Source organism: Telmatherina bonti (assembly GCF_933228915.1).
Source record: "Telmatherina bonti genome assembly, chromosome: 3".
NCBI classification, from domain to species: Eukaryota; Metazoa; Chordata; class Actinopteri; order Atheriniformes; family Telmatherinidae; genus Telmatherina; species Telmatherina bonti.
In genome coordinates this window covers 19889152-19914069 of record NC_136621.1, presented here as the reverse complement: position 1 = coordinate 19914069, position 24918 = coordinate 19889152, and the positions used below count along the sequence as shown (strand labels likewise).

At 37.9% G+C, this 24918-nt stretch overlaps 2 protein-coding genes across 2 annotated transcripts; both read left to right on the top strand.

The window, feature by feature from the left end:
- Nucleotides 1–1084: 1084 nt before the first annotated feature.
- Nucleotides 1085–8141, top strand: stra6l (STRA6-like; the record flags this gene model as incomplete). Its single annotated transcript, XM_079262897.1, has 18 exons — nt 1085–1110; nt 1486–1567; nt 2718–2818; nt 2902–3032; nt 3117–3237; nt 3358–3403; nt 3541–3666; nt 3800–3873; nt 4612–4720; nt 4850–5003; nt 5169–5244; nt 5374–5455; nt 6228–6276; nt 6618–6735; nt 6823–6942; nt 7119–7282; nt 7675–7818; nt 7909–8141. The coding sequence occupies 18 exons, from the start codon at nt 1085–1087 to the stop codon at nt 8139–8141; spliced, it is 1956 nt and encodes a 651-aa protein (XP_079119023.1).
- A 3037-nt stretch (nt 8142–11178) lies between these two features.
- Nucleotides 11179–23486, top strand: tdrd7a (tudor domain containing 7 a; the record flags this gene model as incomplete). The annotated part of the gene is made up of 21 exons (XM_079262886.1): nt 11179–11382; nt 11560–11704; nt 12227–12341; nt 12426–12506; nt 13231–13274; nt 13744–13784; nt 14051–14221; nt 14301–15053; nt 15359–15555; nt 15993–16185; nt 16361–16472; nt 17962–18173; nt 18421–18555; nt 19271–19354; nt 20004–20138; nt 20859–20969; nt 21582–21765; nt 22010–22128; nt 22369–22565; nt 22774–22934; nt 23254–23486. The coding sequence occupies 21 exons, from the start codon at nt 11179–11181 to the stop codon at nt 23484–23486; spliced, it is 3627 nt and encodes a 1208-aa protein (XP_079119012.1).
- Between the last annotated feature and the right edge of the window lie 1432 nt (nt 23487–24918).

Below are 24918 nucleotides of genomic sequence, written 5' to 3'. Positions count from 1 at the left end.
AAGCAAATAACTATATAAACCAAAGCAACCAGGCCAGCTGGGACCACCAGTGGAGGGCAGCCTACAGGGAAGGAGTGTCCCGGTGTGTTGCCACCTCTTACCTTATAAATACAATCACACTTCACTGCAAACTAACTGTGGAGCCCTCCTATGCCCAGTGCAGCAAACAAACCAAACCAAACGTGAGGGTCCCCAACCACGGGTGCCTAGCCCCATCCACCAAATGGTTCTCAGCTGCCTAAAGGAAACAAAAGAAAAATCAACTTACAAAACTAAAGCAAAAGAAACAAACAGAACTCATTAAAAGAGACTACAATAAAATTATGCCAAATCAAAACAGCAGCAGGTGGATCTATAAAAACAGAAAACACAATTAGTAAAACTACAAAATTAGTTTTTTTTCCCCCCATTTCAAGTTCCTGTTTCTACTCACCACCCTGAGTAAAACCAAGCCAGGAGGAAGAGCACAGAGGGCAGCCAGTCACCACCACCAACACAGAATCAGCCAGCAGAGAAGAAAATCAGCAGGTGTCTTATAGGTACCTGCTGATTAGCAGGGAGGGGCCAACCTGAGCCACATGACACCCATGTGTGCTCACCACCACATTTATCAAGAGCGCAACTAGAAAAATAAAACCTGTTAATACAAATTCTCACTGAAAGTCATATCAGAGGGAAATGAAAAATAAAGACGAGCTGCTTGTACGGTTCAGACAAGGCTGTCTTCTGTAGCATTCCTGCGGGAAGTGAAAGCAGCGGGTGAATGATTAGCTGGTGATATCAGTGTGTGAGGTCACTGTTTAGACTGCCATTGCTCAGTAACACAGCGGTCAACTTCATTTGTGTGTGAAGAGAGAGATATGTGGACAGGCAGAGAATATCAACATAAAAAGGCTGACAAAAGCAAAAACAAACAGCAGATGGAAAACAAATATGAAAACTGTTGAATCCTGAGGGCAAAGGTCAAATTTGTCACATGCTTAAAACCAGGAAACTGGGAAGTGATTACAATCCACTGTCACTTCCTTTCTTCTTACAGTAGCACAGACATACCATTTTGTGACTTCCATGATATTTATCAATGATGATAAAAAGCTCAGACGAACATGTGTAAGTACACACTTTAAATATTTTCAGTTCACAGAGTTAAGAGAATTGCAAAAATGTCTGTCACTGCAGAAGCTTCTGGTCTTTTTTAGTTCACTTGTTGAAAATGTAAACAAAGTTGAGTTTGACATGTTATTATCTTTTCATAATACATTCAAGAAATTTAACACATTGCTTTAATTTCTTTTAGGCTTTTATGCGTCATTATCAGCCAGTTAAGTGTAGTTTGTTTCAGCTTGTTTCCTCCTTATCTGAGTTAGCGCTGTTATCTGTGCTGCTCTGGTTGGGCTACTATTGTCCACCACGGTTCAGCTGCATGTCATTTGACTTTGTATCAGTTAAACTTCAGCGTGTTACTTCTTCTTCACACTGTTGCAGACGATCAACAATCTCTACAGTGGAGGATTGTCAAAATAACATCTCAGTGGACCTTTTCCTGCACCTCTCCCTCATACCAGCTGTGAGTTGTCCATTTGTGTGACTTACAGTTTGAATGTCTAACACAACAGGGGGGGCTTAGAAAATCTGTATTTTCTCACATTTCATAAAAGTGTCTTTGTCAGTCATGCCACAAAAATGTAACATGTTTATTTCAGACACGAGCTACATCTGTAGTTAAATGGCTATTATTCCACTCTGTCACATTAGGGGACTGAGGAGGTTGTGGTTTTCTGTAAAAGTGAAGAGTCTGGTATCAAACCACTGGCTAGAGAATGACAAAAAGTGTTGCAGAGCTCTTCTATGAAAATTGATATAGACTAACCCTTTTGAGTATACATGCTCTTTAAATTTTAATATAATACAGCTTCTAGGGTTGCACATTCTCACTGAGTTCATTCTTGCTAATTACTAAGTTTTCAGCATTTCAGAATTAAGCTGTTTTTCTGATCCAAACCAATCTAATCAAACACCAATCTGATGTGTTTAGTACACATTAAATAAACAGAATAAAATGTCTCAAATTTAAGTGCATATTTACAAAGCAATTACAGTAAATATAGACCAGCTTCCTTTATGCAATTTCACCTGCCGTGTAGGCTTTGCTGGCTTATATGGTCTGAAAATATTTCAGATAACCCAAAACAGCAAAGAATAATAATAAGAATAATGTTGCTGAAAACACCAGTATTTTGATGAACTGATTTCTATTCTTTTCTTTCTTCTCAATAGCTGGTTAATTTAATCACATTTCACAAGTACATGGGAATAATTTCTCCCCAGCTCTGACGATCAGTTCTTCCTCTTCCTCATTTGCCGCTTTCTTTTTTTTTTTTCACTAAACATAAAACAATAATATTATAAAGGAGCTGTCTCTGGACAGGTAAATGTGTGATGTAACACATTCCACAATAATAGGAATGAAATGTTAAACCTGAAGAATAGCATAGATAAAGTCATGGCAGAATGCGTCTTTTACATGAACTAAAGCAGTAGCTCAGATATGTAGGACGAATTCATGTGAATCAAATAGACATTTTTTTTCACAAAAGGTCCCCTGAAGTTTTAAAAATGTCTTGTCACCCATCACTTTTACCAGAAGCAAGGATGTTTTTAAATAATTAAATGTGTTTCCTACCTAGTGTATTATGTGAAGATATCTTGTCTGCCAGGTGCTGATTGCAGGGGTGCTGTCTTTCATCCAGAGACGAGCCCAGAGACTGGCTATTGACCAGAGATTGCCCTTCCTTGAAGGAAGATTTGCTATTGTGGTGTAAGTCAAAATTTAGGCAAAGAAACTCCACACGCATTGTGACTTTATTTGTCCTATTACATTTTGTCATCCTTGTTTCTTAGGCCTTTGGATACTGTAGGAAGTCTCAGTAACCGCTGGTCTTATGGCTTTGCATTTGGTGCCGTATCAAGCAGTGTTCTGCTGCTGTTCTCCGAAAACTATGTCCCCTTCACTGTCCCATCATGGGCCAGAGGTACTAGCTTATTCTTTAACATCGTTATCATATCATGTATATACAACTAAATTACCTTATGACATGTCCAACTGTTAACCTCAGCTATAGTGTACCTGGTTGGAGCTTTAGAAGTGGGCCTGGTGTATTTTCCTTTTTTTGCCTGCTTGTCCACACCATTCAGAATGGCTGGAGCAGTATTAGGAATACTCTACTCAGCATCCTGGTAAACTTTCACTCATTTCAAGTGTTTTCGTAATTTTCAAAATATAAATAAAAAAAAAACACCAAGCTTATAAATGGCCATTTTTATATATGGTATTTTAAGTGACTGTCGTTTTTTTAGGATAATTGTCACGGTGTGGGATACATTCACCTGTCCCAGTGGAAAGGTAAGTTAGGCAGACACTAAACCCAGTGTCATGTGTTTGCTGAGGTGTTCAAGCAATGCTTTGGGTTACTGCCTAAATACATTACATCCTGCTATTAACATAATTTTATAATAATTTCTGTGTTTCTGCTTTTAAAGATTCTGGGTAAATATCAGAAGATAATTTCCCAATGGCCTTGCATCCTCTCACTTGTATTCCTCTTGGGAAGATATATTTACATGTTGGTTAAACTTGTTCGCATACGTCTGCAAATGGAAACGGAGGTCAGTATGACAGCTGAAAAAACTCAATGATTCTTGTCATATATTTCTCACTTTAGGAAAAACTGAATGAAATCAACATTTGTCTTGTTTCATTGTGAACAACTCCTCAATGACATGTCAAATTTCCTACCAGGACCCTGAAGATATCGTCGGGCAACACCAGGCGCAGCATGTAAAACGTTTGCTGAGAAAAACACCTCAGAGCAGGTTTATATACACACTCATCCACACATGCGCCAATGCTGCTGAAGTTTACATTCCCAATTGACTTCATGTAAGGTCCAGATCTCTAGCAGGAGTTGCTTATGATTTATTTTTAATAAGTGGAAAATAGTTTGATTGTACAAATTGATCCATCAAAATCAATAAAAGGGAAATTTATATTTTTTTAGATCACCACCACTGAACTCCAGCGTTGTGTAGTAATAACTCAGATAACAGACATTTTTGGGTCTAATCTGGCTACTTTCTCAGTTATGGTCCTGGCAAGTGTTGTTTGGTCCAGATGTTGGTTTCTGGTCTGAACATAGATTACAGATATTTTCTTACTTTGTTGGCCACATGTGGTAGTCATGTGGATAAGTTATGGCCAAACTCAAACTGATTTGAGTTAGTCAGGGCCAAATATGGGCCAAACTACATGTAGCCCATATTTGGGCCCAACATTGCCTGTACTATCTGGGAATTTTCAGGTCAGACTAACTTGAAGACCCTTCTCTTGCTTTAGCATGCAGCTGTTGAGATAGTTTCAAATGGACTGTCCAGTGTACATTCACAGCTGTATTTAGTTCTGTCTGTCTGAGAGCTGACTGGCAAAACATGCATGCTGGCAACTTGTCTGAACAAACCTTCTCCACAGTGTTTAAAGGGGATTTTAAAAAGCAGTCACAAATGCTCTCGCGTGCACATACATGGTGTGTTTGACCTTATTTTTTCATGATGCAGCGAACCACTTAGCTGGTTTCAGAGAAGAGTGTACGAGTGGGACCCCTACTTCAAGTTTCCCAGCAGGATTATTGGCACTGTCATTATATCCCTTATAGGCTTGTATACGGTGAGGAAAACTCTATTTTCACTAATCAAAATGACAAGTGTAATCCATCCACTTTGTTTTTCCAAGTGCTGTTCAGATCACTCAGGAACTGACATTTGTGTTTCATATGTGTTTCTGCCATTTCTCCAGATGACACTGGCAGACTACAGTCTCAGTGATGTTGCCTTTGACAAACTAGAAAATTGGAAGAATACTCTAAAGCAGCTGGTTACCTCGTGCAATCAGACTGAAGCTCTGGGATACATGATCCCACAGCTGGAAGAATTCATCGATATAGCCAGGAGTGAGTGATTCCACCACGCTGGTGGGAGGGGCCATATATGATCAGAGGGATTAATACATATGTCTACAATGGACCTCAGACATATTTTGGAAATGTTATCTACAAATTATGCCTTCTAGATTCTTAACAATGACAATTTTGTATATATATATTTTTTTATTTAAGAAACTTGGCTTGCCACCACCATCTTTGCCAGCCTCAACTCTGTAGCTTACACCTTCCACATCTTGGCATGTTACAGGTAAGAAAAAAGTTAAGCAAATGTTAAGATTCGAATGACATGTTTTAGTTCATGAAATATAAATTTAGAGAAAATATTCTTTTTTTTTTTTTTTTTACTGGTAGTTTACATTGTGTACTATTGTCCTAGGAAACATTTGAAAAGACTGTGGAAGGGACAAAAGAGTTTTCTTCCTGAGAAGTTTCATAACCCCCGTTCTGCCATCAGTGTTGTAAGTAAAACACATAGACAGACAGCGGGTGTGGGGCAGTTTTGGGATGTTTTAAAAATTTCGTTCAACAACAGGGGCCAACAGCTATTCAAAGAAGGCAGGCTGTAAATACAAAAAAACAACCCCAAGTAACCATCAAAAATCAGGACACATCTTCCCAATTTATTTTAAACAAAGAAGCAGAACCATTGCTTATGGCAATAGGTCCGTTGTTGGCTGTGGTTCACTGACAAAGCTTGTTTGTGACGCATCTTTAAGGTTCCCTTTACAACTTCTCAGTATAGTCTATATGATTGTCTGTGAGCATCTTAGTTTGTAATACTTATGGAAAAGTGCTTATGCGCCAATGAAATATTTAGAACTGAACAGCTGTTTTGGATGGAAAGGATATTGTTTTTAGTCATGCACTGGGGAGATAATTGTAAATCAGAAACCAGTGCTTCCCAATGCTTCTTCAGACATTCCCATGATGTCACACAATTTTAGGTCACTTGGTACACAGAAAAACAATAATAATGTGACTTTGGATCCACATCATGATGCATGTATCTATTGTACACACATTAGGTAGCTGGTTGTATCACTGTGGCAGTTTTTTTTTTTTACAATAATACTGCTTTGAGCATGAGTTTGCATTTTAATATCTAATTCATAGCATGTTAATGTACCTTTGTGAATGCATTTGTGTGCCTTTTTTTTTTTTAGCATAATCTCTTTAGTTAGTTCCACCTACATTAAATGTCCAAACGAGTTTTCTTGTTGAATTTCACAGGCTTCCATTGCAAGATACTCCGGATGGCAAATAGCTTTTACACTGTGGGGTAAGCCTTTCATTGTCTTAAACTTAAAATTCTGAATGATTTAGACGTTTCCTGGATATTATATCTTAATCGTTTTATATTATATGACAGGGCTGAACATGAAATACAGAATGAAATGAAAGAAATGCAGATCACAAAATAGTTTCTTTAACAGTGCTTTTGACACGCCCTTATGAAGGATGGCAAAAAGTATTTTTGATCTAAAGCATCAAATGGATGAAAAACACAGGCTACTGGTTTATTTGATGACTTTTTATTACATTAACTGACAAACTGACCTCACTGCAACTTTGAGTTTTCAATCAATGGGTCAGATGTATTTTCTCTGTCCTTACATTTAGGCTACCTGATTGTCCACTTTGTCCACTTCTTGTTTGCTCTGCTGCTGGTCTACGTGGTGGTTCTTCCAATACAGCATGGGAAAGCACTGAGCATGCTCTCAAACCTTGGACTCATAATGTAAAGTAGCTTTCTGTGTGACTGTTGAAGGGTACTTTAATGAATGAATGCACTTACTGAGTTATACTTTTCTCATGAATCTTCCAGTCTAACCATTGGGCTGGTGATCAGCTTGGTTATTCTCCAGATAGTACTAGTTCAGGTCTTCTTCCTTCAGGACAAAATGTCTCCCACGAATAAAGACAAACCTCTGGCTCTCAACAACAGGTCAGACCAGTAATGTAAAATATGAATAATTTATTTGTCAACAAAAGCTAACTTTTTCAATGGGAAGTGTTTGTTGACCAACCAAAGATAGGAATCATTTACAAACTACAGGATTATCATGTCATAACTCTTTAAGCACTCTTCATACTTTAACTTTTGCACTGTTTACTTTACAGGAAAGCGTTCCACTGCTTCAACTACTTCTTCTTTTACTACAACGTGGTGATGGGAATCAGCACATGCATAGTCAGGCTGTTGCTTAGCGTTGTGGTTGGAACATGGCTGGTGTCCCGCATAGACCGGACGATAATGCAGAGGGGATATGAACACATGGATGCTGGTAGGTTTAGATTTTACAGTAAAACTGTGATTAACTTCTAAAGTAAAGAAAGAAAGAAAGAAAGAAAGAAAGAAAGAAAGAAAGAAAGAAAGAAAGAAAGAAAGAAACATTATCTTTTTTTTTATTATTGTTGCTTAATGTTGATTGAGTTGTGAGTAATTGATATGATCTGCATGGATCGCTGTAATCCAGGAGATGGTAGCATTTCACAAAGAATAAACGGTCTATAACTTTATCTGTCATAGACCTGCAAAATATATCATGTAAGCCAGCAGGTATATTCAACTGTGCTATTTCTTTAATTTCTTAGTTCTTCGTCTTTCTAAAGAGCATGTATTAATGTTGTGCGGTTCACTATGTATGAGTCTGACTGTATTTCTTGCACATTCCAGGCTACAGTACATGGATTGGGATGATTTTTGCTGACCATTACCATAACAACCCGGTCATGGTGTGTTTTTGCCAGCTTTTGTTCTCCACAACTGTAGAGAGGCACAGTGCAATGACATACGCCTCATTTGACACAATTCTATCAGGTTAGAAGAGTGTGCATGAATGTATGGATACACAGTTATTTCCATCTGTTTGTTGTCTAGTTTACTTTATATTTACTTATATTTTGCCAGCATCCCCTGTGAATAGCCGGGCCAGGAGGCGCTGGGCATTGTTTTATACCTTACTGAAGAACCCTCGCCTGATCCTGCTCAGAAAACATCACCTCTCTTCATCATCAATAATGTCATCTCATCCTTCAGACACAGTAGTGAGAGCTTGGGTCATGGCATCTCAAACGCAGAGCTGCCAGTCAGTGGCGCAATCATCACCAGAGATCACTACTGCCACAGAGGAAGATTGTTAAAAAAAATAAATAAATAAATAAAAACTCTCCAGTTCTTATGAATGTATTCACTTTTGGTGAAAGTAAGGCTTTGTTCATTAAAATTTTGACTTTACTATAATTCTGTTTTTCTGGGTTTGTCTGATACTGTCCATCTGGTTTACGCTTTGGCAGAAGAAAGACTGGATTGTAGTTTGTTGATATTAAGCAGCATATTAAGCCTATACTTTTACCAACATTTGTGCTAATGCGTGCAAAAGATAAGTGATTATATCTTTTATTTATTTATTTTTTGTTCTATAATGTCTTGACCAGCATTTAAGCAGGCAGAATATTGGTCTGGATGCTGTGTTCTGCGGAGTAAATTTACTTTGCCAAGGGGAGCTTTACAGATATCATGATCCCCTTGATATCTTTGATTTTCATTTTATTTTTCTATTTATTTTGCATAATTGTTTATATTACAGAGTTTGTACTGCTGGACCAGACCGCGGAGTATAGAAAAATGACAGAGACAACCAAAAAAAAAGAAAAAAAAAACAAAACAAATAAAACACTCTTAGAGAGAGAAAGAGAGAGACAAACATAAATACATGTGCATATACACACTCACACACCCGCCTATATATACACATACACACCCACTGTCTAAGCCCCAGAAATAGGGGGGTGAGAGGACCACGTCGCCAAGGACAGCTGCACCAATAGCCAGAACCCTCAGTGACTCGAACCAGGGTTGGAAGACAAGGAAGTGGATGGGCGGCAGAAGGAGACCCCAGACTAAAGGTCCACCGTCCCCACACCCACAAAAGATGCTCCCCACCCGAGGACAGGCTGCAGTCCCTCCTCGCCTACACCCCTATACATACACTCACTATCATACTAATATACACCCATCTACACACACACTTGCACACACATACATCCACAAACAGACCCACACACACATTTAGTCCTCCCTCCAGACCCCAAAAACACCCCTACCCCCCAAAACCCACTCCCTGCCCCCCCTCCAGATCCATTCTTCCTCCCCCAAGACACCCCACCACAACCCCTCGCCTCTCACCTCTGCCTTACCCCTTCCTAACCACTACCCCTCTATACACACCCCATACCCCCATACACATGCACTACCACACTTCCCCCCACACACACACCTCTACCCCTCACATTCCCCAATACACACACCCCTACCCCCACCCCCACGCCCCCTCACACACCCCAAACAATCCTCACCCACCCCGCACTCAACCACACACACATACACATCCACATGGTCAAACCCATTCACCCGTATTAGATTATATCTAAAATGTTGTATTTTCGGCAAACGTTTGGACGTTGAAAATTCCTGTAACACATGAATGCATTTAGTTGAAGTTATACAGCCTCCGTTTGCTATGTTACGATAATTACAAGCTTTTGGTCAAAGTATTTATACTAAATAATTAAAATATAATTACATAAATCATTAAAGAAAAAAAAACACAAAATTAAATACAACTTCACATTAAAAACGTCACGGAAGTGACCCGGGCAGCCATTTTGAACTTGTTAGCTTGAACATCGTGATTTTTCATCGGAGTGGAGAGAGAAGACCGTTGGGACGTTTGGCTACCTGAATATACACGGGTATGGTTAACATTTAAACCGTCCCATCTGTAATTTAACTTAAGCAGGCTTTAGGATATTGTGACAAAGGTGTAAGTATTTTCAATCTATTTATTGCAACCCGTCACGTTGAAATTACGGAGCTCATCTCTAGCTTCAAACGAAAGTCCTCGAGCTAGCAGTTAGCCGCTAGCTAGGTTCAGAGTATTTATGTTGTTGGCAAATAAACTACCAACGTACCAGCACGCTGTTTTCTCTAAATTAATATTGGTCCAAAAGTGGATTTACAAGGTGGCTGACACTGATGTTTGAAAGGTATGTTTTATTAAAACACGCACACCTGCTTGTCATCGTCAAAGGGCTGAAAATCGTAAACAGGCAATTAAAGAGAAAGTTTTTTTTGTTTGTTTGTTTTTTCTTTTTTTCCCCCAGATTTAGGTTGTTGGTTGTCTTCCGCTACCTATTGTTTTGTCATATATGAAAACTTATCATTAATGTGCTGCCTTCTTTGCATGATTAAAACGTAAAATCATATGGAAATAAGTAACTAACGTGTTGAAATAAGAAATTATGTGTTGAATTTGCAGCTTTGATTACGGTATCTTTGAGAAGTTTTCTTTAGAACTACTCGCTGTCTATTTTATTTGGTGCAACCTTTACAAATAATGTGCACTTCGGCTTGACACAGACAGACACGCTTCTGATTCACGCTGTTAGAGTGGAAAAGAAAAGCTGGTTGCACTGAGCATATTAAATGTCATAGTTTCTCTTCTTTAGGTGTTTGTGTGGGGAGGTTTGCAAGGATTTGTAGGATTTTTTTGTGCTGAATCTTTACTGATTAAGACCTATAATTGTAGTTGCATCATCAAACTACTGTGTAACCACTAAGGTACTTTCCAGGTACATTCATATGTACGGTCAGATCAATACAAAGCCCTCTTTTTTGTTTTGCATTCAGACAATTATATTTAATATATATATATATATATATATATATATATATATATATATATATATATATATATATATATATATATCTGCCTGCTTGAATGCAGTGAATATATGCAATGCATGCTGAACACAGAAAGTAAATAAGTCTCATTGCTCAGACTTTTCAAGGCCATCAACAGCTGGTAAAAGTAATTGTATTCTGACTAAATAAGACTACCATTCCTTGATCTATTTCAATATGTTTTATAAACTTGATTTAATTCTCAAAACATTGTTTTGCTGACAAGTGCGTTTGTTCCTCACATTACCCTACATCAGTAATGTTTCCATAGTTTCACCCCAAAGTCAATGCAAGAGACCTACAGGTCATTTATGTTGCATTAATGCAGAATCTTCTATCATTACGATGCAGTTTATATGCAATTGGAAATTTATACACATCTGCTTGACTGAATTTGTTAAAATCTTGTTTCTGTATCAGTCTGTGCCTAAAAAGATGTCGGATAGTGAGTCCATAAAGAAAATGTTAAGGGCCGTCCTCCAGTCGAGCAAGTATGGCGTGTCTATTAACACCCTACAGTCAGAGTACCGCTCACTGTGTGGAGAGGGCATCCCCCTGGATAAACTGGGCTTCTCTAAACTGGAGGACTATCTCAGAAGTATTCCATCTGTGGTGCGGTTGCAGTACCACATGGGAGAGGTGAGCATGCATTTCTCTGTAGCCTTGGCTTAAGGCTGTCTTCAACTCAAGTTACTTCAGTTAGACTATCAATATCAAAATACTAAGAAGCTGATAGCTTGTGATTTGGAAGATCTTGCTAAATCCTTTACATTACATTTATGTGTTTTTAAGAGTAGAAATGAATCTCTTTCATAGTTGAAATGCTTTGCTGCTGTATGTAAAGAGACAGCTCACATTGCTGAGCTGGTTGCCAAGCAGAGGAGCTCCAAGAAGTCTGGTCGTTCCCAGGTTGTCAACTGCAAGATGCGATTCAGACCGTCCAGTCCTTACATGTTTAATGGTATGAAAAACCTATTTTTCAACAGCTTTTTCTTATAATTTTGACTGATACTCTACATAAAAGGCCAATATGTGTAAATGTTGGTGCTTATGGTGCAGTCTTAACTGCAAGTTGTGTTTCCAAAGATCAGAAAGGAAATTAAAAAAGATTGAAAGGAAAAATGATGAATTGCATTTAAACACATGCATCATTGCAAGATGTTGAAAGATGCTTATGGTTGTGATAACTAGGATATTCAGTTAATAATAATCAAAAGTTACACATTCTACCAGGGTATATAAACATATGAACACAACTTATTTAGATTTCGGTACCCATCTTCTTTTGCTATGGACTTTAAAAGTGCCAGACCCCCCCCTTCTCTTTCTCTCTCTGTATCTATTTAGACATATTTTAGCCAAAGTACACCTTGTCTGCCAGAAAAGTTGTAGTTTTAGTCTTCCCCTTTTACTCTTCAAACTTTTATTTTAATTTAATCTTTTTCACCCTATTCTGAGTGTGATCTGACCTGTATTCTTTTAGTGACACCAAGGTGGTCTCTGCGCCAACCATCAGCTGGAAGTCTGTCTAACTGGACAGCTAACCGTTTCAGATCCCATGGTGGCTGTAGAAGCGGCAGTGCCTCAGGAGACTACAGGTACACTATATTGGCATTTTCTTCCATTTTTGGACTTGGAGGAATTTCAAAGTTTTAGTCACACATTGTTTTATTTGTCATCAGACGGCTGGATCAGAGCCTGAGCTCCAAAGTCCCTGTTGAACACAGACAGCCAGCTGTGAAACAGAATGTTATGCTTGACAGGTAAACAATGTGGGCATTAGATATAGCTAAACTTAGTTTTGGTCTGTATGCATTTTGAGTTTATAAATAATAGAACAAGTGTTTGAATTTGTGTCATATGCATACACCACTTGTATTGGTACAAAAGCAAAAACATTGCTAACAGAGTTAGTGTTATGTCTAGATGTAGCTTCCCAGTCATCTGGGTCATGGTTATCTTAAGAGCTTGCATAGTATTCAATCAACTTCTGTTTCTTGGTCCTTTAAAAATATTTAATTTAAATGGGAAACATCTACTTCTACCATGTAAGGGAACAACACAATGATGCATCAAATCTCAGTCGTCTTGGCTTGCCTGTGTTTTTTTCATATAATTTACTTTCTTCTTTTACGCCACTTCTGACTGGATATGCCTATCATACATCACACAATTATGTTTTGGTTGTGTTTCTCCCCCCCCCCCCCCCCAATGCCCTATGCTGAACCCACAATGCCCTTTGCTAGTTAAGCTTTGATTAATTTTTTTTTTAACTATTTAATGTTTTCAAGAGCTATGAAAAGTAGTCCAGTTGTTTTTTTTAAGCTCTTTGAATTCTTATATGGATTCTTATTATGTCAAATATTGTCATCTTTCCTTCAAAGATGAAGTAGTCTTTGAGTCTCATAACTGTTATATTAAGATGGGATTCGATTGTGTCACTGTTTATCTGAAGACATGTTATAATTAAAACTATTTTGTCAACAGGGGAGAGACAAGCTTTGCAAATGCCATAAATAAGAACTCTAAAGGTAAGTGAAAATGTGATAGTTTATGTCCTCATTTTGAGTTTTGCTCTGGTTCAGTTATGACAATTAGTGTTTCTGCTTATTGATTTTGTTGTGGGCTCTGAAATGGGTCCAGGGTGTTGCCACCTATCCTCTGCTTTATGTATCGAGCATCGTGGTTTTCCATCACTGAGCGTACAGAGTCCATGGCAGAGAATATGCTCACATCTGCCCAACAACTAATTACATTTCAGTTCCTTAATGAATAAAAATAATTTATATTTGAAGTGGATGCCATTTCTATATAGATTATCTTTCCAATACTGATGCCACAAACTGGTGGACAATAAAAAAAAAAAGTAAAGACAGGAGTTTGAGGAACAATGTGGATAAACATTTATGAAGTTTATTGTACCTAGCAGTCAAATTAATCAACTCCAGAGGTAGCGCCGTTTCAGAGATTAACTATTTCTCTCTCTGCACCATTTTTCAGAACCTTTTCCAGAGCCAGTGACGAGACCCAGAAATTCCCAGGTACAGAACTTTCTCTTTTTATGTTCTTGGTTTATATTGTATTCCCATTTATATGTGAGTTTAATAAGGTGTAGATGCTCAAAATATAACACAGGGAATACATTCACACGGATTCCACATTTGCATTGTATCGCCTCTATCAGAAGACATGTCTCCATCAAGAGTTTTCTTTCAGTTGTTGAAGTAATGTTTCCACATGTTTTTCACACACTTCCACTCACACATTTCAGCACAACTTATAATTAACGTTTCATTTCTCCTTGCAGACTGACTTGTATAATGTGACACAAGTGCAACGCCAAATAACACAGGTATTGGAGAAGTACCCTAATGGACTGTGGGTGTCCAAACTGTCAAGTGTTTTCAGTCAGATGTTCAGTCAGACACTCCACCCTCAGGTGCTCATAGATCTGGAAAACTGGCCAGCTGTGTGTATGGTAAGACCATTTATATTATAAAATAAACTTGTAATACAACAACAGCAATGTTTTCAAAGTTGTCATCTGGCTCCTATAGGTGGAAAAACCTTCTATTACCAACCGAGCTGACAGGCTTATCTACCCTCCGCTGCCTCCTAAACCCTCTACAGTCCCATTAAATAGCACCAATATCTCTACAGTGTCACTCCTTGATTCAAGTACTGTCAACATGCCTACTTCTCATCGCACCTCAACACCTGGGCAATCTTCTACAAATTTCCATCCATCTTCTGTTGGTAAACCTATAGTTACCAAAAAGAATGTCTTGGCTAAACCCACCTTTATTTTTCCTTCACAAGCTGACAGTGCTGCTTCAGATACTCCATCATCAGTGACATTACGAAGTCCTGCTTACAAACAAGATCATGCCATCAAAATCAGCAATGGTTGCAAAGATAATTGCAACTTGGCTACAGCTACCCACAACCAAAACACTCCCCTTTTAGCCCCTACCTGGACTTATCTTCCATCAGCCAAAAGTTCTGCTGCACCTCCCTCCCTCCAACCTGACCATGACATTTTACCCCTTCTGAAAGTCACACTCTCCTCATCCTCCAATGCCGCTGCTTGTTGTCCCTCGGATTCTTCTGCTGTTGTCTTACCAGTTGAGGTTCGTCAGAGAATAAAGGAGCTTCTTTCCAAGTACACTCATGGGCTGTGGACCCATGCTTTGCCTAAACTTTTTTTGGACACGTATAAGATGCCATTCCCTGAATATATTCTGGACAACTTGGCTATTTTGCATGATATTTGCACAATTGAGTATCCCTTTCCACATAACAAGAAGAAGGTGAGACAATAAGATTGTGTAATGTTTAATAGTATTTTTTTTTTTTTTTTTTTTTAAAGTCACAAATGACAAGTATAATACCTTTGCATTGACATATTTCCTGTTATTAAAAAGTGAACTTTGTCTCCTAAGAAGTGATGTTAGAACAGTAATTTATATGGAATAAAAAAAAAAAAGTGAACTTTTTCCCTTTTTGATAACTGCATCTGTGGTCTTGTTTAAGTAGCCTAAAGGACCTTCTTACGCTTCTATTTTTCATGCAAGCTTGTGCTGACTGATGTACTTTTTTTTTTTTTTATGGTCAGGCCATCTTATACGACTCCAAACAAGTAGACATGAAGCTCAGAGCCAGCAATGAAAACCAGTCAAGCAGATTGACTCCCCTTCCTTCTGGTCTGGAAGTCCTGGGTCCCAGGGTTCCTCCACGTCTGACTCTTCCATCGGAGCAGTACTCCTCAGTGCTGGTTACTGAGGCCAAAAGCAGTAATGCTGTAACTATAAGGTGTGCCATTCAGAGTTTATAACAAAAACATTTTTCCTTCAGGAAAGATCATGCATGGAATTTATCAAACACCTGTTCATTTAGCACAAAACTTAAGAGAAATGATAAAATAATGTATTAAAGACCTGCAGTTCATCTGCAAACTGTCCTCTTTTCAACTGGTTATTGTTTTACACAGTAATTATAGCAATGATTTAAAATTGTTGTGACCATCTAGAAACAGAAACTACAAAGACACTTTTGAATGTCTTGTGTAGGGTTTATACTGTGGATATCACTATTGTGCTTAATGAAAATTATTTCAAGTGGTTTCATTTTTGTGCATACTTGAGTTCATGTCATTTTTATCTGCTAAGTGCCATTATCCACATTTGTTTTGTTTTTGTTTTTTTTGTTTTTTTTTAAACTTACCGTGCAAAATTCACACGTCTGTTTAGGTATGTAGGTGACAACTACTCTGCAGCTCAGGAAGCCATGGAAGATGCCATGCATTCCTACTACAGCCAACATTCCACACGACATCTTCTGTCTAACCCAGTTGTTGGTCAGCTGGTAGCAGTCAGAGGGGAGGATGGAGATGAGGTGACGAGAGCGCAGGTCTTAGGCGTCATCAACCCCAGCAAGTTCAAAGTAATAATCTTACTTGTCAGGTTTCCTTTGAATTTAATTTTAATTCCCTGTAACTAAATTGTGTACAATGAAGAGGGATATTTTGTGACCCTTGCCATTAGGATTTGATGTGAATGAACAGACTGCTTAATATGTACAATCACATGCAAACAAAAACATTTTGTGTGCCTGGCAGCTATACTATGTGGACCATGGTGTCTGTTTGGAGACTGGTGGGAGTAATCTGCTGGAGCTGCACCAGGACTTCCTCTCACTGCCCTTCCAAGCTACCAGTGTCAGGCTTGCAGGTACATGGAATATTAAGAAGTGGGAATGTCGCAGTTATTTATTCTACAATTAATCCTAAAGATCCCTCAAAATCATCAGTTTCTATAAAGGATTATGTATGAGCCATGAAGCAGATCATCACAACTGCAGCACTAAATGGAAACAAGGTTACCGCACTTGTGTTGCTTTGTTTTTGTTCTCTCTGAGTTACAGAAGAGGCTGTTGTATATGTAATATTAAAAAAACAAAGATCCAAGGCGACGTTATGGAGGATCGCTCATCAGCCTTTAAAACAGGACATAAAAGGTTGCAGAAAAATGCACAGAAATGTTTCATCACCTGCACGATAACCAGTAGGTTTTTATGCTAAAGGTATAAGGTGTTCTTCCGGGCACGTCCCTGTGGGAGGAGACCCCGGGGAAGACGTAGGACGATGGAGGGGTTGTATCTTTTGGTTTGCCTGGGATAAGTGGCAGCAAATGGATGGATGGCAAATGTTGTGTAGTCTCGTTATATGATGCTAATGTTTATCTTATGTAACCTTCAAATTAAATATTATCATCATATGCAACTCAGGTTGGTCTGACAGTGACTTGACGCGTTCACTGAACGTAACACTATACAAGTGAGAAAAGAAACTTTTATGGTGTATAGTTTAGTTGTTAAAACATAATTTACCTGCCATGAGGTTTTGGATTCCTGACATGGCTTTTAGTCATGAGACGCTTCTCTCAAAGATGCCTCACACAAAGACGAGGTCAAAACAGGGCAAAAATTGCAACGAGTACATAAAAGAACATAGTGAGATTAAATACACAATATAAAGATGTTAAAAAAAAATTTGAGGGAAAACAAACCAATATTTTTGCACCAGTCATATGTACTACATGCACATGGCCATTATGCATGTGGTATGTGTGAAGCAGCACGTGCATGTCAAAAGAAGGCAATATTTTTACTGTCATGACAATCTACACTGTTTAGCTCCAGTCTAAGACAACTACTTAAAAGTCCCATCCAGTGCAGATCACGTAGTGACCTGCTGCACAGCGTTGCCTCATGTGCTGCAGGTGTCAGAGTCTTTCCATCCGTTTTCTCTAAGAGCAATTCAGAGTTAATATGTAGGATTTATTTATTCTTTACAGATTATCTGGGATTTTGCTAAATAAATCTTCTTGGTCTTTGCTTTGTTCATTCACTATTTTGTTTTGGTATGAAATCATTTAAATGAATAAAATTTTAAAAGGCCTCTAAGGAGTGTTTAGGTGGTTTTACACATTTTATCGTATTGGAAAATTAACCCAAAATAATTGTGATCATTGTAAAAATCATGATTATTTCTTTGACAATGGTACCCAGAAAATCTATAATTGTGACATTTTTATTGAGAAATTATTCAATATGTGACAACTTAAGTGACAGAAATAAGCAAAATAATGAACAAAAAATCCACTATAGGTTAGAAGTGACAGATATTACTAATAATTTGTGTCTCCCCCCCCCTTCCAGGGCTAGAGGAATTCAGCTCCCATCCATCTGTGCTGTCATGCTTGGACCAGTTGGCAGTTTCAAGGATTCTTCTGATGGAAACATTAGAGCCACGTCAACTGAATGAAATACCTATGGCTGTACTTTATGATACATCACAAGATGATGACATAAACATAAACTCCTGTTGTCTGAAGTCTTTGCAGGACAAGTCCATGAACAACCCCCTCTCTGTAAGCTATCATGATGGTGCACGGTGATAGTTATGCGCTTAGGAAAAATTAAATGAGTTTTTTTTTTTTTTTTTAATGGCTTATTGCTCACTAGATGGTGTTATTGTTCCCTTTTCATATGAATGTGTCTGAGTAGTCACGTGTATTCAGTTAATTCTGCAGCTGTAGCTCAGTTTGAGTCTAAGCAGTGGCCTGCCAGCTGTCAGTGCTGTATAGTTGTCTAATGTTAACCTTTTTTTTCTTGTAGGGAAATGTTATCTATTGGGATGTGTGTGTCTCAGATGTGAGTGCAGATGGCACCATGTACTGTCAGCTGCCATCCAGAGGAACTGCAAGACTGGCAAAGTTTCTGGAAGAAACTGAGGCCTATTTCATCTCTCAGGTATGTATTGTACTTTGTACTTGTTTTTGTTTTTTACGGGCCACTATAAAGTGTGAAAGTAGAGGAGAAAAAAAAAGGTGAGAATGGGTTAGGATGGACTTATGGCCATTTGTGTGATGATGCTCATGCCTTATTTAAGAAAGTCTTGCTCTATTAAAGGTCCCATTTGAGAAGTTCTTGTTTGTGTGCAGAATCTCAGATGTTAGGAGGGTTTAGTCAAAGCCTGTGTGTCTGTAGCTTCTGTAAACGGTATTAAGGCTGTAAGTAGTTATTTAGCAATCGAGCAAATTTTATGTAAATGCACTTTTGAAAACTTGGGTGAAAAATTAATTTTAAAAAAATCTAAACTTTTGGAAAAAGAAATAACTGCTTGAAATGTACATTGTGTTATTAGTTTTGATTTGTTTTCTTTGTTGTTTGGTTGCTTTTAATTGCAATAGGCTGTGTTGGTCGTTTGTTACCAGCAAAACTAAGTTATTTTAATTATATTTTCAGGAAATGTCAGAAATAGAATAAAGACCAAATACTTATACTTGGGGGCGACCCAGGATTTTGTTAAAGTTGTCTTTACTCTGAACAAATGGAGATAATCTTGTTATTGGAGCCTCTCACTCAAAAATAATCCCGACAGTCATTGGCCGAAAAAACTACAATTGCTTGGCTGAGATCTGCACTCTGAGTGCTCTGAAAGCATTGATGTATTTATTCCCACCAGACAACATCAGAGTTCCTGGTCTCCAGACCTTTCTATGGCAAGTTCTGTCTAGCTCGCTACAAAGGAAAATGGGCCAGAGCAGAGGTAAAGACAGAACTGCAACAAATGTTGTGATCTAAAGTACTTGATATAAATACATACAGTTGTGCTCATATTTATTCATACCCTTTCATTAAAGAAGGAAAAAACAGATTCCTGCCAAATAAGCTGAAATTGACTAAAGTAATAATAAATTAAAAACTTTTGAAAATCATTACATTTTCTAATTTTGGTTCAATAGAAATATTTTTTTTTTTAAAAAGCAAACAAATAAGATAATTTATTACATATTACATCACTCATAAACTATTTTTTTGTTGAACAATCCTTTAATGTTTCTGCTACAGTCAGATGTTTTCTGTTCCTCTCAGTCAGACTTCTGCACCTGTTGACAAGTATTTTGTCCCACTGTTCAACAGAAAAGTGCTCTAATTTGTCCAGGATCAATTTGTTTGTTTGTTTTTCTTTCTTTAACTCAAGGAAAAACAGTGTCTTATATTACTAAATTACATTTTTGCAATTTTTTTTATTGTTCCTTTTTTAAGTCTCCAGTTATTTGAGTGACTGTTGTAAATTCAGCCTTTTCTTTAATGAAAGGGTATGAAGACATATGAGCACAACTGTACATACATACATATAGATAAAGATACATATAAATAGAGGCTGTCTGATTTTGATGTCTTGTTGTTTTCAGATTACCAGCATGTGTGGCAACAGAGTAATAGAGATTCTCTTCATTGACTTGGGCATCTCAGCAACTGTAGAAGTCACTGATCTTCGAGAGATACCTCCACTTTTTCTGAAGGATTTTACCATCATTCCTCCACAGGTCAGGTTTTATGTCAACTTTAAATTTAAAGCAGAATGGTGGTCTGGCTGTGTTGTGCTGCACAAATTAGTTTTGCCAAGAGAAGCTTAATGGGTATAAGGTTCCTCCCAGTGAGTATTATTCTTTATTTTTAAAATTTGTCCATTGCTGTATTTACATATTAATGGTGGACCTGACAAGAAAGGAGACGGTAAACGTAAAACAAAAGAAGACAAAGAAACCGATAAACCTGTCAAAAAATACAAAACTACCTGCATTATCTTAAAGAAAAGTAAAACTAAAATCATAAGGAGAATCTATATAATGACAGACAAGCTGGAAAATAACCATGAAAATCAACAAAAACATCACCTCCACAAAGAATAAAACATGGACGTAACTGTTATTAGTGATTAAACCCACAGGACAACACAGTGACTTATGAGCACGCAGGTTAGTAAATATGGGAACAAAATATCAGAAATGAATAGTGATCCGTGAGTGTAGAAATGTGTTAAAGCCCTGAAAAGATCAGAGGCCGACCCAGGTGACAATCTGCCATGCCAGAGCATGTATCCCATCCAGCCTGCAACAGGGAGGCTGTAAATTGGATTTTCTTGAGCTGTAAAACTTTAAAAATTGTTAATTGAACTGTTCTGTATGGTGTAGCTGTAATTTGTTATGAAACTGTTAATAATGTAAAAAAATGCAAGTAAAAGCTAATGAGTGTGTTCTTCACAGGCCATTAAATGTCGCCTGGCTGATATCAGTGTTCCAGATAGGGAATGGAGCAATGAGGCCATTTTGTGGCTGAAAGAACTCGTCCTTGGAGCTGAAGACTGTAAAATGAAGGTAGTGTGTGTAACAGTTCTTTTGGAAAAATAAAGTTGGTATTAATTGCTAGATAATTTTTAGAACAGTTTTATTTGTGATTAGCAATGAATTAAGTATATAAGGAGGATGTTTCTGCACATTATCCTTTTGAAGTTTATGAATGTTTATATGTATTGGATGATAACTGTTTGGTAAAAGGTGCCAAACATGATTAGTCAGTGATGATGCAGTTGGTATCTCATCAGATTGTGTTTTTGTTTTTGGGAAGTATTGAACTACCAGAAAAATCACTTCTCATAACTATGATATTAAATGCAGCATGTTTAAAAGGTTACAATGACTCTATGACATATTCTTGGGTGTAGTAGTGGGTCAGAGAATTTTAGAAACTCAGGATGGTAAATTGCTGCTGGTCAGTTGTAGTGCTTCCAGAGAGTCACATAGGAGTAAATATAAACAGATGACAAAATGTTGAGTGTGCTAGAGTAAGCTGGATCACATGATATCGGCTAAGAGTTCAACAGGTCTGAAAGGGCCTTTTCGTGATACACAAAAGACCCACAGCAGATACACACTGGCTCATCAGTACCCCTGCTTGTATCTGTCATTTTTATTTTGCCTCATTTTTAGATATTGAAATCAGAAGAGTACAAAGGGGAGAAGGTGGTCCTCATATACTTATTTGTTGGAGGTGACAGTGAAGATCTGCATAAGAGCATCAACCACCAGCTGGCACAGTCAGAGGTGTGGCAGAAACTCATGGCACAGAACAAGAACACAATCACTGGGACTGGCAGCAGCTTCAAGGATACAGGTATTTATCCACATCTCATACAAAGTCCATGTTTGGTCTGACACTGCCCCCAGTGTCAGCAAACATTTATCCTTTCTATTTCCCAAGATTAATTTAGAGAAGTTATAGAAAAAGTTTGGATTTCTCTTTTTTTTTTGGTTTTCTCTAATCTGTAATTAGGTTTATATAATTAAATTAAAAAGTTATTGCAGAGCTACATAAAATACTGATTCAGTTTTTGAGCATCTGTTTTCCAAATCTGTAGGTCGAAGCAGCCCAATCCCAAACCTCATTATCAGGACTCTAAATCAGCCATCTCCCACAGCAGAGATAGATGTGACTAAACGTGGACATCCATTGCCTCCTCCACTGACACTTCCCCAGGTACGTCTTCTGTAAAGTTTTCATTTGAAGAAAGTGAATCATTTAGTTTAATAGTTTCTTTATCAAATGTATGCCAAGTTTTTTTTTGTCCACATGTTAAAAACCAGTCACAATAAGGTTTTGTTTAACCCTTAAGTATATATAATAGTGCTTGGAACAAATTTGTCTGATTTGCATTTACAGCCAAATATATAGTCATATAAATATGTACAACTTAAAGTCTTCTTTCTTTCCCTCCAGCCTGGTCAGAATATGGATGTGTTTGTGCCAGTGGCATGCCACCCAGGTTACTTTGTGTTGCAGCCATGGCAGGACCTCAATAAGCTGGCAGTGTTGATGGGAGAAATGGTCTTTTACTATAACCAGGCAGGAAACACAACGAACACAAGGTTACACATCCAGAAGGGAGATGTCTATGCTGCCAAAATAGAGAAGAAGTAAGTAATAAACATGCACATCAATACCTTCCCAAAGTTATAAATCCAGGCTCATAACAATTGCATTTGACTTGTTATGCAATTTAGTTACTGAATACGCTGTGATTGAAATGCGCTTTACACACTTGTCAAGTAAAATCATGAACAAAATGTCTCACAAGTTGCTATCTTTAAGTTTGGAAGCTAAATAGTAGATTTCTGTTTGCAGTTGGCATCGTGTGCAAGTAAAGGGGATTCTGACCAATGGGTTTGTTTCTGTCTACGAGTTGGACTACGGTAAACATGAGCTAGTTCGCAACACATTCCTGCAGCCACTGTTAGAGGAATTCAGACAGCTTCCCTTCCAGGCTATTGCTGCACAGCTTGCAGGTGAGGTGTAATTTCTGCAGCTTTACTGCTTGGAATGCATTATTAAATCATTATTGTTACAGGTTATGTTATTCTTTGATGATTTTTTTTTCTTAAATTAAAATATTTTTCTTTTGGGAAGAATTCCACACCATTATGACCATTTTGTAATTACCTGCTTATTTCTCAGAAGCACATGAAAGCTGCAACTTTTTAATCCCCTCTTAACTCATCACTTCTCTGCCTTAATAGCAACATGGACACTCTTGTGTCAATCATTTTAGATTCAGAAACTTTTCTTTGTGTGCCTGAACACTTGTTTCTTGTCCTGTTCATACAGGTGTAACACAACAGCAGTGGTCAGAGGAGGCCGCATTACTGTTCAGGAATCATGTGGAAAAACGAGCACTTGTTGCGCAGGTGGATAGTTTGCAGGACGTGTCAGAGGTCAACAGTGAGCTGTGGAAGCGCAGGTTGACAGTGTATCTGGTGGACACTTCCGTGGATAACAAGGACCTTTGGATTCACAGCATTATGGGTGACATTGGGGATGAGCTATCTTCAGGTGTTTAAGACGTGTCCTCAAGCACAGCGGTGGACTAACCAGACTCTTGTCACTTATTTGAATCTAGTAACAGTGTCTGAACTCGCAACCAATTTTTTAGCGGTTCTTTTCAGTGTCAAAAAGCAGGAAAGTTCTGTCACTTCCTCTGTCTTTTGTTCATTTTAACTCTGGATTTTCCTACTTTTTTGAAGGAAAAGGTTTGAAGAATCTTACCATGCTGGAAACAATAATTTTGAATCGTACCCTCTTGGCTTAAATTTACCAGCAATTTGTTGTTTCAAATTAAGTTGAATCTCATTTCTGTTTTGTTTGCTGTGCCTTATAAACGTTACCCTTTGTCATTTAGATTTGTTCGAACATAAAAATCAGAAGAAAACTAAACATTTTCATGCGCCTTTTGTTCTATTTGGGGTGTTGAGGGGTTGAGTTCAACACTTGTTTCTTGAAGCTCCTTGCAGCACACCACTATTTTCTAAATATCTTGAATATCTCCTTTGTTCCCCACAACCTTTCTTATAACTTTTTCCACTTCCTACTACTCTCACACCACTCATCACCACTGCAAAACTGGAAATTGATCATGTTAAGCAAGAGGGCACACGGGGCAGTAAGGGGAGCAAGCATCTTGCAAGACAACTTTGGCTTTGTTGTCAAACAGAACAAGGATAACGAGCCTCCACTTATTTGGCAAATGTTGAACTCCTGCAGAAATGCAACCTGAGAATAAAAAAAAAACAAAAAAAAAAAAAACTGAGCCAAACTAAAGGGATGGTTCAGGTGAATTTGATCTCAGCAGCCTATAACCCCAAATGGCTTCATAACAATACCTTGTCACACCTGGCCTCAAGTTAAACTGAATCATTGTCACAACTCCATGATGTATTTGGCCTCCACAAAAGCACAGCCCACTGGAGCATATCTTCAAGATGAGAATTAAAACCTCTTCCAAAAACCAAACTTATTTTAACCTGACCCATCCTACACAGCATACCATCATCTGGATGGGGTTTCTTTCCATGCAGTGTCTCTTTTTTGCAAGGTACCCAGTTCCTCCCCTTGTCTTTGATTTGCCAGGTGACTGCAGTCAAGATGGAGAGCTTACCAATATTTTTGTACTTATTACAAAACTTGAATTTAAAAAAAAAAAAAGTTGAATCCTTACTGTTGTTAGTGTAAGACTACAAATCTCAAGAATGATATAATTCACCTACAGAAACCCTATACAGCTCTTTGGCATGATCTGCCAACTTTTCAGGGCTGAGTCACTAACTCCAGTGCTCTCAGTGTGGACATGCTGAGATGGAGGTAATTCCCTCATGATTACGGTTTGATGGTTACATTCCAAATTTCCAGCATAACATTTAGGGTAAAACTTAGAACTGGTTGCAAATTGCTGTATAACTTGTTACTTTAGAGAAGATATCTAAGTTTAAGTCTTTT